Source organism: Eulemur rufifrons, chromosome 15 (genome assembly GCF_041146395.1).
Source record: "Eulemur rufifrons isolate Redbay chromosome 15, OSU_ERuf_1, whole genome shotgun sequence".
NCBI lineage: Eukaryota > Metazoa > Chordata > Mammalia > Primates > Lemuridae > Eulemur > Eulemur rufifrons.
Window position 1 is genome coordinate 11,060,275 of NC_090997.1, and position 13,806 is coordinate 11,074,080.

The 13,806-nt window shown below is 56.1% G+C and overlaps 1 protein-coding gene across 2 annotated transcripts in view; it reads right to left on the minus strand.

The window, feature by feature from the left end:
* Window positions 1-13,806, minus strand: part of TFEB (transcription factor EB) — a 51,011-nt gene that overhangs the window by 1,866 nt on the left and 35,339 nt on the right. Inside the window, exons 2-8 of one of the 2 annotated variants that reach the window (XM_069489135.1) lie at window positions 6,058-6,286; window positions 5,727-5,981; window positions 4,617-4,697; window positions 2,542-2,662; window positions 2,395-2,451; window positions 1,391-1,466; window positions 651-798 (exon numbers count right to left, since the gene is read on the minus strand). In XM_069489135.1, the coding sequence (XP_069345236.1) occupies window positions 651-798; window positions 1,391-1,466; window positions 2,395-2,451; window positions 2,542-2,662; window positions 4,617-4,697; window positions 5,727-5,981; window positions 6,058-6,264 (945 nt within the window). In that variant the 5' untranslated portion in view covers window positions 6,265-6,286. The remainder of the gene's footprint in view (window positions 1-650; window positions 799-1,390; window positions 1,467-2,394; window positions 2,452-2,541; window positions 2,663-4,616; window positions 4,698-5,726; window positions 5,982-6,057; window positions 6,287-13,806) is intronic. The other variant, XM_069489136.1, reaches the window with a different exon arrangement.

The following is a 13,806-nucleotide window of genomic DNA, read 5'->3' on the forward strand; positions in this document are numbered from 1 at the left end:
GCACCTTAAGAGTGACACATGGGCCGGGCGCGGTGGCTCACGCCTGTAATCCTAGCACTCTGAGAGGCCGAGGCGGGTGGATCGCTCGAGGTCAGGAGTTCGAGACCGGCCTGAGCAAGAGTGAGACCCCGTCTCTACTAAAAATAGAAAGAAATTATATGGACAACTAAAATATATATATACAAAAAAATTAGCCGGGCATGGTGGCTCATGCCTGTAGTCCCAGCTACTTGGGAGGCTGAGGCAGTAGGATCGCTTAAGCCCAGGAGTTTGAGGTTGCTGTGAGCTAGGCTGACGCCACGGCACTCAATCTAGCCCGGGCAACAGAGTGAGACTCTGTCTCAAAAAAAAAAAAAAAAAAAAAGAGTGACACATGGCTTTCAGAGCCAGCTCTAGATGTGCCTGTCTATCAGCTTGGGTTCCAGAATGAGGGTTTCATAGAACAGAACCTCAGCTGGTATTTCTTGCTTTAAAGGTGCTAGGGATTGTTTGTCACCAAAGCATAACACCCTGACTGAGACATCCTCCTTCCTCATGGGCATCATTCCTGTGTCTCCAGCTTCAGGAGTGTAAGGACTGTCCCTGGGGTCAGGAGCCAGGTCAGGGTCAGGGGTCAGAGCTACCAAAGAAGTCCAAGTTCAGGACCAGACCTGGATACGGAGCCAGAGCTGCTTGTTGGTCATCTCCAGGCGCCGGGAGTGGTTCTCAAGCTCCCTGGACTTCTGCAGGTCCTTCTGCATCCTCCGGATGTAATCAACAGACGCCTTGAGGATGGTGCCCTTGTTCCAGCGCACGTCCCTGCGGCAGCAGGCCAGGCGGGGTCAGAGATCCGTGCTCAGAGGAGTGGCCAAGTCTTTGCCTTTGATTTGGCGTCAGAGCCTATGTCTCCTGTCCCAGCCTTGCCCACCAAGCCCAGACCTGGCCACCCGCTATCTGTGGAGGAGGCTGATCTCAGTTTGCACAGAATAGGCCCTCCCGGGTGACTTCTGTTGCCATCACACACCTCTCTAACCGCATGGAACCAAGCGATTTGGTGCAGCCTCCTTCCCAAGACCACCCAAACCCAAGCCTACCCTGGGCGCTCAGTATTCCTGCCCCTCGACCACCTCTCTCCTTTCTACCAGTCCAGTGCCCTTGAGGAAACTTTCCCAGTGTGACTCTTCCTCCGGGAAGCTCCCCTCGACCCCAGCCCCACTTCCAGGATAGAAGCTCATCTGTCTCGAGCTTCCTGATTTGGGAGAGCGAGGGATCTTCTTTTCTCAAATAGATGACGAGCTCTAGGAGGGATTCTCTTCCCAGCCTAGCAGCTAGCATGGGGCTGGGGGCAGATAGTATTTGTCAGCTCCTGCCCACCCCCGGCCCCTACCCTCCCGCCCAGAAATCTGCTCACAGGTCATTGGCCTTGGGGATCAGCATTCCCAACTCCTTGATGCGGTCATTGATGTTGAATCTCCGTCTCCTTTCGACTAAAGGTAACAGGGAGCAATTAGAGGCATGGGGATCCCACCTAGGAGAAGCATCTAGCCCAGGGAGGGGCACCTCAGGGGCAACCTGCAGCTCAGATTTAGCCCTTCTAAGAAGTAAAGGGTAGGCCGGGCGCGGTGGCTCACGCCTATAATCCTAGCACTCTGGGACCAAGGCGGGAGGATCATTTGAGCTCAGGAGTTCAAGACCAGCCTGAGCAAGAGTGAGACACTGTCTCTACTAAAAAAAAAATTAGAAAGAAATTAGTTGGACAACTAAAAATATATATATAGAAAATATTAGCCAGGCATGGTGGCACACGCCTGTAGTCCCAGCTCTCGAGAGGCTGAGGCAGGAGGATGGCTTGAGCCTGAGAGTTTGAGGTTGCTGTGAGCTAGGCTGACGCCACGTCACTCTAGCCAGGGCAACAGAGTGAGACTCTGTCTCAAGAACAAAAAAAAAAAATAAGAAGTAAAGGATAACCAAAAGATTGGGATTTCTACAGAGGTGAGGGGGGCCAGGGCAAAGGCCAGACGCCATTTAGGGCACTGCGAGGCAGAATCAGCCCTGGTTAGGCTGTTAGCACGGCGGAGCTGCCTGGGGTGGGACTCTTCCCCACTGCACAGAACTCCTCTGTGGCCCAGGTTCCACACCTGAACCCAGAAAACAATCTGATAAACTGGGGTTTCATGAATATCCCACCCCAGGAGACCCTCTCCCACCCCCTCCTAAAGAGGACTAGTGGGGGAGGGGGACGGGGGAGAACAAAAACAAACCCAGCCAACATTGTTACACCAGTGGGAGGGGTTAAGGCAGTTGGCCTTGGGTGGGGAAGCCTTCCTAGAACTGCTGCAGGTCAGGCAATGGCTGTCTGGCCGCCCAGGTGAGAGCAGGGGAGGGGGGCAGGGAGAGGGGCTGGGCAGGACTCACTTAGGTTGTGATTGTCTTTCTTCTGCCGCTCCTTGGCCAGGGCCCGGCTCTCAGCATCTGGAGGCCGGGGAGAAGGAGAGGAGCTGGGCGCGGGGTGGGGATGAAGGAGGAAGGGACCCAGGGCACAGGGAGGGACGGGGGCAGTACCTGTGAGCTCTCGCTTCTGGGTCAGGTCCGCAGGGCAGGAGCTACTGGTGACGCCCACCAGGGAGGCTGTGACCTGGGGGTCGCTGCTATACACGTTCAGGTGGCTGCTAGACAGGGGCAGCTGTGGGGTGAGAAGGGGAGGAGTACCCATCATCCCAAGAATGGCGGTTCCCTGGGACTCCAGAGGCATCAGATTCACCCTGGGCCCCTCACCCAGCCATGCAAGCTGACGGTCTGCAGAGTGCAGAGCTGCCAGAGATGCAGCCCCTCCCCTTAAGGACGATCAAACGGTGATAAGTGCGGATAGGATTAGGCCCTAGGCATCATGGAAGCCCTAGGGCGGAGGCCGAATCAATTCTGGAGTTTCTGGAAGGTTTCCTGGAGGGCGTGGAGCTCAATGGAGTCCTGAGCAGAGACGTGAGGAAAAGCACTACAGGCTGGGGGGCGAGCACAGAAGGGGCGGCTGGCAGAGCGTGGACTGCTGGGTGTGCTGTGGGCAGGGGCGGGAGATCCGGCTGGATCTTGGGCTGCCCTGTTTGACTTGCAAAGACACTGGGGTTTTGGAAGGGACAGTCAGTGGAGGGTTAAGCAGAGGCCTGGCAGGAAAAGATTTGAGTTCTGGAAAGATCTCCCCAGCTCCTGCCACAGAAAGAGACAGAACAAATCACAGGCCCAGACCCCACTGTGAACTACTGAAGCCACCAGGCACTTGCACCCTCCCCTCCTCCCTCCCTCCCTCCCTCCCTCCTCAGCCCTTGCTGGCCCTGCCAGCTGCAGGTTTGGGCCCAACTGGTCCCAGCCAGCTCCTGCTAAGCCATCCAGCAATGTCACCAGAGCAGCGGAGACTGAGAATCAACTCCTTGACTCCCCACCGCAGGAATTGGGGACTTTCCCTTGGTGGCACGGGCTGGGGCCAGGATCTGGGTAAAGGAGCAGGAGTAAGCAGAGGAGGCCTAGGACCTCCAGAGGAGCGTGGGGCAGGGCACCAGCGATTCTACCTGCCCGGCGGAAACACGTGTCAGCCTTGTTGTGCACAGCTTGCCCTCAATTTCTTGCCTCACTCAATATTCCCACAATCCTGTGGGTAGATAGCATCACCCCCATTTTCCAGTTGAGAAAACGGGCTCAGAATGTTTGAGGGACTTCCCAAGGTCATAGCAAAAGCCAGAAGCCAGGCCTCTCGATTTCAAGCCCAGCTCTGCCCTCCCACTCGCCACCTCACCTCTGCCCAGGAGACCCAGAGAATTGGTCACACTGCCAGGCAGAGGAAGGGGTCTTGTGGCTGGACAAGGCCAGCCCCAATCACTTGCCCCATGGAGTGAGGGACACAGGCCTTTGCCTGCGGGGGCCCTGGGCTTGGTAGGGGAGAGAGGCCAGATCCCCAGAGGAGCTCATCAGCTCCAGGCCTCCCTGTGGACACACTGCCCACGCCCACCCCCACAATCCGCCCCCCCACCGCCCCGTCTTCCCTCAGCTCCCACCCCATGCAGAAGGCCGCCCTGACTGTCCCAGTTCCTCTCTCCCTTCTGAAGGCCCATGATGCACACAGGCTGAGGCACAGCCTTCTTGATCCAGAATTCTGCTGGGCCCTGGGCCCTTATCACCTACAGAAAGATGCTGGCTCCAGGCCGGGCATGGTGGCTCACGCCTGTAATCCTAGCACTCTGGGAGGCCGAGGCGGGAGGATCGCTCAAGGTCAGGAGTTCGAGAGCAGCCTGAGCAAGAGCGAGACCTCGTCTCTACTAAAAATAGAAAGAAATTAGCTGGACAACTAAAAATATATGTAGAAAAAATTAGCTGGGCATGGTGGCGCATGCCTGTAGTCCCAGCTACTCGGGAGGCTGAGGTAGGATGATTGCTTGAGCCTAGGAGTTTGAGGTTGCTGTGAGCTAGGCTGATGCCACGGCACTCTAGCCTGGGCAACAGAGCAAGACCCTGTCTTAAAAAAAAAAAAAAAGATGCCGGCTCTGCCTGGTGAGGATCTGTCTCTAGCTCTCTCAGGCTCAGAGCCACTCTGGTCCTCTGGCCCCCCACCCCCACCCCACACACACCCACCCCAGCCTGGCCAGGAGTACCGTGTTGGGCATCTGCATTTCAGGATTGATGTAACCCAGGACATCGTCCAGTCGCATGATGTTGTCGATGACATCATCAAACTGGAAGAAAGAAAAGTCCACCTGGGGAGGGCCCACCAGGAGATGGGCAGGGGGAAGGGGCATTGAAACAGCCACTGACCTGGAGGGACCTTGGAGCCCACCCGACCCAACCTGCTCCTCTGGGGGAGGAGGAAACAGACTGAGTGAGGGAGGAGCTGTCCCCATCTCACTGGCCCCAAGGCCAGGCCAGGGCTCTTCCCAAGGAGCCTACCTGCCCAGGGAGCTTCCTTGACATACCTTCTGCCTAGGGCTTTGTGGGTGTGCTGGGCTGTCCTGCATGAGCCTCCTGCTTCTCCCTATCAGAGCTCTCGAAAGTAGGGATGGTGTTTCCCCTGTGAGGCTGGGGCTCCCCAAAGACAGGGCTGTGTCCCCCCTCACAGTGGGGCTCTCTGAGGACAGGGCTGTGTCTCCCCTGAGACTGGGGCTCCCCGAGGACAGGGCCGTGTCCCCCCTGAGACTGGGGATCCCCGGGGACAGGGCCGTGTCTCCCCTCAGACTGGGGCTCCCCGAGGATGGGGCCGTGTCTCCCCTCAGACTGGGGCTCCCCAAGGACGGGGTCATGTCTCCCCTCAGACTGGGGCTCCCCGAGGACGGGGCCGTGTCTCCCCTCAGACTGGGCTCTCTGAGGACAGGGCCGTGTGCCCCCTGAGACTGGGGCTCCCTGAGGATGGGCTGTGTCTCCCCTCAGACTGGGGCTCCCCAAGGATGGGCTGTGTCCCCCCTCAGACTGGGCTCCCCAAGGGCAGGGCCATGTCTCCCCTCAGACTGGGGCTCCCCGAGGACGGGGCCATGTCTCCCCTCAGACTGGGACTCCCCGAGGACAGAGCCGTGTCCCCCCTCAGACTGGGGCTCCCCAAGGACGGGCTGTGTCTCCCCCAGACTGGGCTCTCTGAGGACAGGGCTGTGTCCCCCCTGAGCCTGGGGCTCCCTGAGGACAGCACCTCTGCCATTAGACGAGGCACCTCAGGACCACAGCAGCTGGCACCAGCCCCGCCAGCAGCAGCAGCCACTGGCCAACTCCTCACTCACCTCCCGCTCGGGGTTGGAGCCGATGTGCAGCATGGCCATGGGGCTGTTGGGAGCACTGTTTCCTGCTGAGGATGACAGCACATGTCCAGCCCGCACCCCCGGGGAGGCAGCTGGCGGGGGCTTCGGGGAGCCCTGGGCAGGGCTGATATGGGCGGCAAACTTGTTCCCGTAGGTCTCGGACAGGTACTCCCGCACCTTCTGGTGCTGGGACTGCTGCAGATGGTAGGACGTGGGATTCTCCAGGTAGGACTGCACCTGGGAGGGGGAGAAGGTGAGGGCTCTAGGGAGGGCTGGCACCAGCAGGGTGGGGACAGGCGGGAGCGGGCCCTACCTTCAGCACCTCCCCGGGCACAGGCGGTGGTGACTGGAAGTGGACGGGGGTGTTGATGGCCGGGGTGGGCGGCCCCGCCAGCTGCTGCTGCTGCTGCTGCTGCTGCATGTAATGCATGACGGCCTGCTGCTGCATGCGCTCCCGCTGCTCCTCCTGCTGCGCCTGCTCCCGCATGAGCTGCATGCGCAGCCCGATGCGTGACGCCATGGCGGCCGCCGGCGCTGGCTCCCTGTGGGTGGGGGCACAGGTCTGTGAGGCACCTGTCCTCCCCAGAGCACCAGGGCGTGGGGAGGGGCCGTGACAGGTGGGATCACACCCATCGTAGGGGGGAAGACGCTGAGCCCTGAGAGGGGAGGGGGTTTGCCCAAGGTCCCTGAGCAGGCCGGGGACAGGGCTGAGACGTGAATCCAAGCTTCTGGCTCCTGGAACAGAGCTGCAGATTCTGTCATCTTCATGTATTGCAGCTGGTCAGCTTCAAACTCTTGGAGTCAACCTGGACTCCTCGCTCTGTCTCACTGCATCTGCTGACCCCGTTAGGTCAGACACATCCTCCTCTGTGGCCTCCTCCGCTGCCACCACTGTGGGCCCAGCCCATACTATGTCTTAACTGGATTCCTGAAGGAGCCTCCTAATGCTCGCACTCCCACCTTCTGTCTTGCCCACACCATTCTGCTCGCAACTCAGTAATCAGACGGATCCTGTTAAAACCTAAGCCAGATCCTGTCCCTCCTGCTCAGAACTCTCCATGGCTCCCCCTTTACTCAGAGGAAAAGCCAAAGTCCTCACCATGCCAGAAAGGCCCTGTATGACCTGCCCTCACCTCATGCTCCCCTCTGACCCCATTTTCCCCTTTTCTCCCTCTTGTTCCATCTGTTCCAGCCACGCCTACCAGCCTCTTTGCAATCTCTCCAACACCCCAGGCATGCTCCCACCTCAGGGCCTTTGCACCTGCTGTTCCCTCTGCCTGGAATGCTCTTCCCCAGATGCCATCATAGCTTACTCCTTCACCTCCCCCAAGGCTCAAATGTTACCTTCCATGACCACCCTGTCAAAACTGCGAAACCCTTAACCCCCACGCCCCCACTCCCTATGCCCCTTCCCTCTTATTCTCCTCCATATCACTCAGCGTCATCTTAAATACTATGCATGTTTGCTTGGTTATTTCATTGTCTGTCTCTTTCTTCCTAGGAATGCAAACTCCCCTGAGGACAGACATGCAGTCTGTCCTATTCACTGCTATACCCTGGGCCTCTAGCCCAGGGCCTGGGACGTGGTATGTGCTGAATGCACAGGTGAGGAATGAATATTATGTGTGAGCCAGGCACTGGGAATACCACTGCAGTCCCTGGGTTCACGGACCTACAGTCAGTAAACAAGAAAGGCAAGTCCACAGGCAACTATAACCTTGTCAGGGAGGGCCACCTCAGGGCCCCTGGTGCCGCCAAGGCCCAGAGAGGACTTCCTGTCACCCAGCACATCAGCCCTGATCTTTTATGGGTCTCAGTGAGACAGGTGTGACTTAGGCTCCCAAGCCTAGCCCGGAAGGTGGGAGGACAGGGCAGAATAAGTCCCGCAGCTGAGCCCACTCCATCTCTAGCTCACTGAGTGACCCTGGGCAAACCCCTTCCCCTCTCTGAGCCTCCATCTCCCCGTGCACAGAATGAAAGGGTTGGGCCCTGTGATTTCTAAGGTTCCTTCTAGCTGGGATGGGCTGAGATTCTCTGGGAGGTGCGGTGCTCCTGGGGGTGCCCCAAACTCCATGAGGGTCCTGCAGGGGCGGGAGGGTCCTATATTGGGGTTATTACAAGAGGTAGTTTGACTTCCTGGTTGAGCAACGGCTTTCAAACAGGGTAGACCTGGGCTGAATTCCAGTTCTGCCACTTCTTTGCTGTGTGACCTTGGGCAAGTCACTTAACCTCTCACTTTCCTCATCTGTAAACCGTTTCTACTTCAGAAGCTTGGTGGGAGGGTTAAATGAAAATATGTCCTGCACAGTGCGCACCGCCCGGTAGGCTGAGTGCGTGGGACACAGATGAGCACGCGACAGGCAGGGTGAGCGGACCAGCATGGACCAGGGGCCGGAGCTGTGTCCCAAGCTCCTGAGAGTGAGCCCCAGCCCTCTGGGGGTGGCGAAGGAAAGCAGCACAGGCTGAAACGTTCCGGCCAATGCTAGATATTGGACTTAGCACTGGAGAAAAGTACTGGGAATATTCCGCGAAAATCACCAGATCATAGAAATAACAATAACTTACATGTATCTGAGCATCTACTGTGCGTCAGGCAACGCTCCAAACACTTTCACCTCAGACAGCCCTATGAGGTGGTTTTGATTATTATTCTCCTTTTATAGATAAAGAAAACACAGAGACACGGGGAGATTAAGTGTCTCGCAGCGAGGACAGAGCTGGGACCCAGTCCCAGGCAGGCTGGTCCCTGAGCCCACGATGGGGAGGAGAGGGTCTCCATGCAGAGCTGGGAAGGAGCTGGTCCCAGGTTGCACGGCTGGTTGATCCCGGGCCAGGAATGGAGCCCAAGCCACCTGGCTTCCAACCTGGGCTCCTGCCACGGGTGGCTTCCCTACAAGGTGGGGAAGCATGCGGCAGCCCTCACCTCACCTCCCGTCCTTCTCTGCACCCCTAGGCCGCGAATCAGTGAAGGGGCTGCTGCAGCCCCCTGGGTCTCTCTGCCCAGCTCCCAACAGGGCTGTCCCCAGGGAGAAAGGAGCAGACACCCTCCCCACCTCCTCCTTCCTGCAGCAGGGACACAGCTGCAGCCTGCGCCCATGCCTGCGCCCACCCCCTTCCCTGTGCTCCTGCAGGGGGTACTCCTGTCTTTGGACACTGCCCACCATACACACTAGCCCCACAGACCTCACGGGCTCTGACCCCAGCCCAGCCCACCCCCTCGCAGCTGCACCCCCTACACCCCCTACGGCGCTGGGCAGCCCCTCCCCCTCAGGGACAATCTGACTTCAGTTGGCTGGCGGGGAGCAGGGGGGCCGGCACCGGGCCTGGCAGTGCCAGCCGGCACAGGGAGGGCTGGGGGAGAACGAGCCCCTTGTTTCTCTGACAAAGGGCCGGGTGCCTGGCCTGTCCGGGCTAGAGCTGGCTTTGCTGTGAGGAGACATTGCTAGGCCTGCTCAGCCTCTTGCCGTCTGGGCCAGCCTCAGCTCCTCCATCTGTCAAATGGACTGAGGAACTCCTGCCCCACCACCTGCCCGGAATCTGTGGGAGCCTCCCCCCAGGACAGGATGTCAGATGACTGTGAACAGCGAGGTGTCTGCATCTGAGAGTGTCGGCAGCCTCGGCCTGTCCCGCGTGTTCTGACAGGTGGCGTGGCAGGCAGGGCAGAGTGAGGCTTTCCCACTCTCTAGCCAGTCATCGTCAGGGCTGTCACACCCCACAGAGCTGCCTCTGCCAGCAGAGTTCGGCCTTCTCCCCTTGCCTGGGTCCCCAGGCTGGGTCGCTACGAGTGTGGTCTGGGTGGGATGGGCGTGGAGTTAAGGGAGAGACTTGTGGGGATCCGAGGGCGATGGGGTGGTCCAGGACACGCTAATCCCGCACCCTCGGCCCCCAAGCGCACCTGCTCACTCTGAGCCTGAGGAGCCGCTCACAGCCTCCCCTGGCGCCCAGTGTAGCCAGGAAGAACTGAGGGGAGGGACACGGGAGAACGAAAATGCCCCAGGCCCCTCTCCACCACCCAGACATGCAGACTCACCACGCCTGGAAAGGGGCCACCATTCGAACAATCAGTCACGCCGGGGCCTGGAGGGCCTACTGCGTGCAGACACCGGGGACGGGGTGTGTCCCTGGAGAACTTCTCCCCACCCCAGCCCCTGGGGAGGGGTCTGACGCCCCAGAGAATTCCCGCCCCTCCCAAGGTGCACGGGCAGCCCCATCCATGCTCTCCGGACCCTCCAGCTGCCCCCCACTGCTGCCCACCCAGAGCCTCTCAGCTAACTCTGCCTCAGCCCTCAGCTCCGTCTGGCTTCCAGCTTAGTCATGACCAAAATGAGCTTTGTAGTCTAACAGACTCACTGTCTATACTGGCTGGGTGACTTCGGAAAGCCACTTAACCTCTCTGTGCTTGGCTTTCTTCCTCTGTAAAGTGCAGCCAATAACAGCACCTGCCTCATGAGGCCATTGTGAAGATTCAGGGTGACACAGTGAGCATGTGGAAGTCACCTCACAGGCCCTTGGGCATTTGATAACAGGGGGATCCTGGTCTCCTCTGAGCAAGGCTGGAACTGGCTTCATCTAGCCTCCCCCATCAGTCATTTACATCTTAGTATGAATCAGCTGGTCAGAACTTTTCCTGAGGGAAGATGTGGACAGAGGGAGAGGAGAGACACAGGGAGAAATCACCTGCCTCCATGAGGGAGAGGTAAGGAGAAAGAGGACTCCAGAACAAGAAAAGCCTCAGATATAGGAAGGAAGATGTCAAAGATACAGCATTGAATGGAAAAGGCAAACTGCAGAATAAAAAGTACAGCCTGAGCCCATTTAGGCAGAAAATGGGTACGTGTACAGAAAAGACAAGAAGGATCCTGGCACCGGTAGCTGAGTGCTTATGGAATGCTTGCCATGGATCAGGGCTGGCTGACATGCTTTTCAAATATTAATTCATTTTTTTCCTTCACAATGGCCCATTGAGGTGAGTACTATTTACTGTCCCCATTTTTCAGCGAGGAAACTGAGGCACAGAAAGGTGAAGGAACTTGCCCAAGGTTACACAGCTGATAAGTAGCAGAATGGAGATTTGATCCAGGCAGGCTGGTCCACAGCCGCCATCCTTAACTACTATGCTGGCCTTCCCCCGTACCCTAAACTGTTCAGAGTGGTTAGTGCAGGGGAGGAGAGTGGGGAGGGGCAGTGGAGCGGGGAGGGGTAAAGAGGGGTTTCTGTAGTGTCTCATTCCACCGATGAAGCACCTAACTCTTACGATGTGACTCCGTGCTACACGTGTGATTCTGCTACTACAGGGGAAGGGAAGTGGGGCAGCTTGTAGGTTTTGTGAGGGGCCCAACTTGCTTCCAATCATGCCCAAAGGTGGGTCTCCAAGGGGAAGGCGCCCCCCAGCTCCACCCAGTCTGGCCCAAGCGCTGCCCTGCTCGGTGCCATGGTGGTTAGGCCAGCCAAGGACCCTGGGTGAGGATGCTGAGTGGCCAGCAGAGGCACAGAACCAGCCAGCAGCCACATGCCAGTTGGAGCTGGAGGGCTCCAGCCCCCCCTCCTGCCCCAGGCATGAGCCCTCAGCGGGGACAGTCTTCATGCAGTGCCCCTCAAACTGCTCTTAGCTGAGGCAGGTCCCTCCGGTTGTCTGTGGGGCCTGAACTGCCCTCTAGATGATCCTTTAAAAACTGGAGCAGGAAGCTGAAAACGCATCTACCCCATGACGTACCGACCCCACTCCTATGGATGTGCCCAACAGAAAAGCATCCATGTGTTCACCAAAGCACATGTACTAGAATGTTCACAGCAGCACCATGTACAGGAGCCCAAACTGGAAACCACCCAAATGTCCAGGAGAGAGGAATGGATAAAGAAGTTGTGGTACATCCACACAACGGAACGCTACTCAGCAACGACAGCAAACGCACTATCGTAGCACGCAACGCAGATGACTCTCGCAGACATACGCTGAACAAAAGAAGCCAGCAAAATGCATACAGCATGCTCCACGTGTATACAGTTCAAAAACAGGCAAAACCAATCTACTGTGTTAGAAGTCAGGATTCTAGTTCCCTTGGGGGAGATGCCTGGGAGAGACAGGAGGATGGCTTGGTAGGTGGGGGAATAGGAATGTTCTGTAATTTGACGCGGATGTTGGTGTCATGAGAGTGTCTTGTTTATAATCATCTGTGTAGCTCGTCTCTTACAATTTGTAATTTTCTGTATGTGTTATACTCTCATTAAAAAAAATCACATAAGAAGGAGGGCAGACCTCAAATAGTTTAAAAGAAGAGTTAAGCAAATTACCTTCACCAACGCTCCCTCTCCCCCAAGTATGTCTACAGTTTTAAAATGCCTTTGGTACCTTCAACACAACTGCCAGAGCACACCTTGGTACAACCTCTATGGAAAAGCAATTTGACAGTATGTGTCAAAGCCTTAAAAAAAATTATTCACTAGCCTGAGGAAGTAATCCTAGTTGCAGAAAAGGCTTTTATGCATAAAGATGCACTTCGCATTATATAGAGAAAAATCGAAAATAATCTCAATGTCAAGTTATAGGATAGTTAAATAAATTATGGCCTGTCCCTGCTGATGGAATGTTACATTTACAATAAATAACACGGGGGTATGTCAAGGGACAAAAAGTAGGATACAAAATGATACCTAAAATAGGATCATCACCCTGTAAAATTATGTGTAGAAATGTCTCTTGGAGCCTAGGCAACATAGCAAGACCCTGTCTCTACAAAAAAATTTAAAAATAAAAAATTAGCCAGGCATGGGTGGCATATAACCTGTAGTCCCAACTACTCAGGAGGCTGAGGCAAGAGGATCACTTGAGCCCAGGAGTTTGAGGTTACAGTGAGCTATGATCAGGCCACTGCACTCCAGCCTGGGCAATACAGATGGACCCTGTTTCCAAAAAAAGAAAGAAAGAAATGCCTCTTGGGAGGAAATATACAAAAATTTTACTGACTTCTTTGGACAATGCAATCCTAAGTATTTTGTGTGGTTCTTAAAAATCTGTTGGAATGTTATTCTTTTTCTATAATGAACATATATATCTTTCTAATCAGGAAAAAATATTTTGTGCTAACAGCTAATGTTTATGGAGTGCTTACTATGTGCTAGATACTGTTTGAAGCACCTTGTTTAATTATCATAATTATTTCATGACGTGAGTACCATCAGTGTCCCCACTTTCGGGATGAGGAAACACAGGCCCAGAGAGGTTGTCACTTGCTAACGGTCACAGAGGCTGGACCCTGACAGTCCTGCACTTGGGGTGAGGGTCGTCATATTTTGTTTTAGAGATTCCCACTGAAGGAGTCCTCCTGTGAGCAAAGGCTTTCGGCAGCTGATCTCTTTCATCCAGCCAGAGGGTGTCCAGGACGATGGAATGGTCTGGAATCTCCAAACACAGGCAGAAAAAAACTCTACCCTTCCTCAAAGGGCAGAGATAATTTCCTGTATTCCTAGAAAAACACATGTCTGGCAGCTGAAACAACACAGTGTGCAAGCCCAGAGGCCGGGACGCCTGTTTAAGCCATTTATGACGCTTTATGCCTCTGTGGTCGGAAGAAGTTTTCTTCTGATCCAGTCTGTTACAAACTACCAATTGTGTGGGAGCTGCCCAGTCAGTCCTGGGGAAATGCACTGACCACGAAAGGAAGGCCTCCTGAACAGGTGCCGAGGCTCCCAAAGGCAGGAGGAAGGACTTCGTGACCTCCTAGGAACCTTTCGGCCTTGGGAAGGGAAGAGAGGGAAAGATTCCAGGTTTGGGGTTTGTTTTGTTTTTCTGAGCCCCTCCTGGCAGGGGAGGTGGCAGAGGAAGGCCTGATGAACTAGGAAACAGAAAAGAATGGCCACATAACCCGCCTGAAAAAGGCCATTCCAAATTACCAAGATGGTCGTGGGTCCCTGCAGGGCCTGGGGAGGGGGCATCCGTCAGCCCAGACCCAAACATAGCTAGGCGTGGGGAGGTGTCACATGGCTCCCGGAGCCAGCAGGCCTGCCCACAAGATGCTCTGGGGAAGGCTGAGGGCATGGCATCAGATGCTTGCGTTCCAGTCCC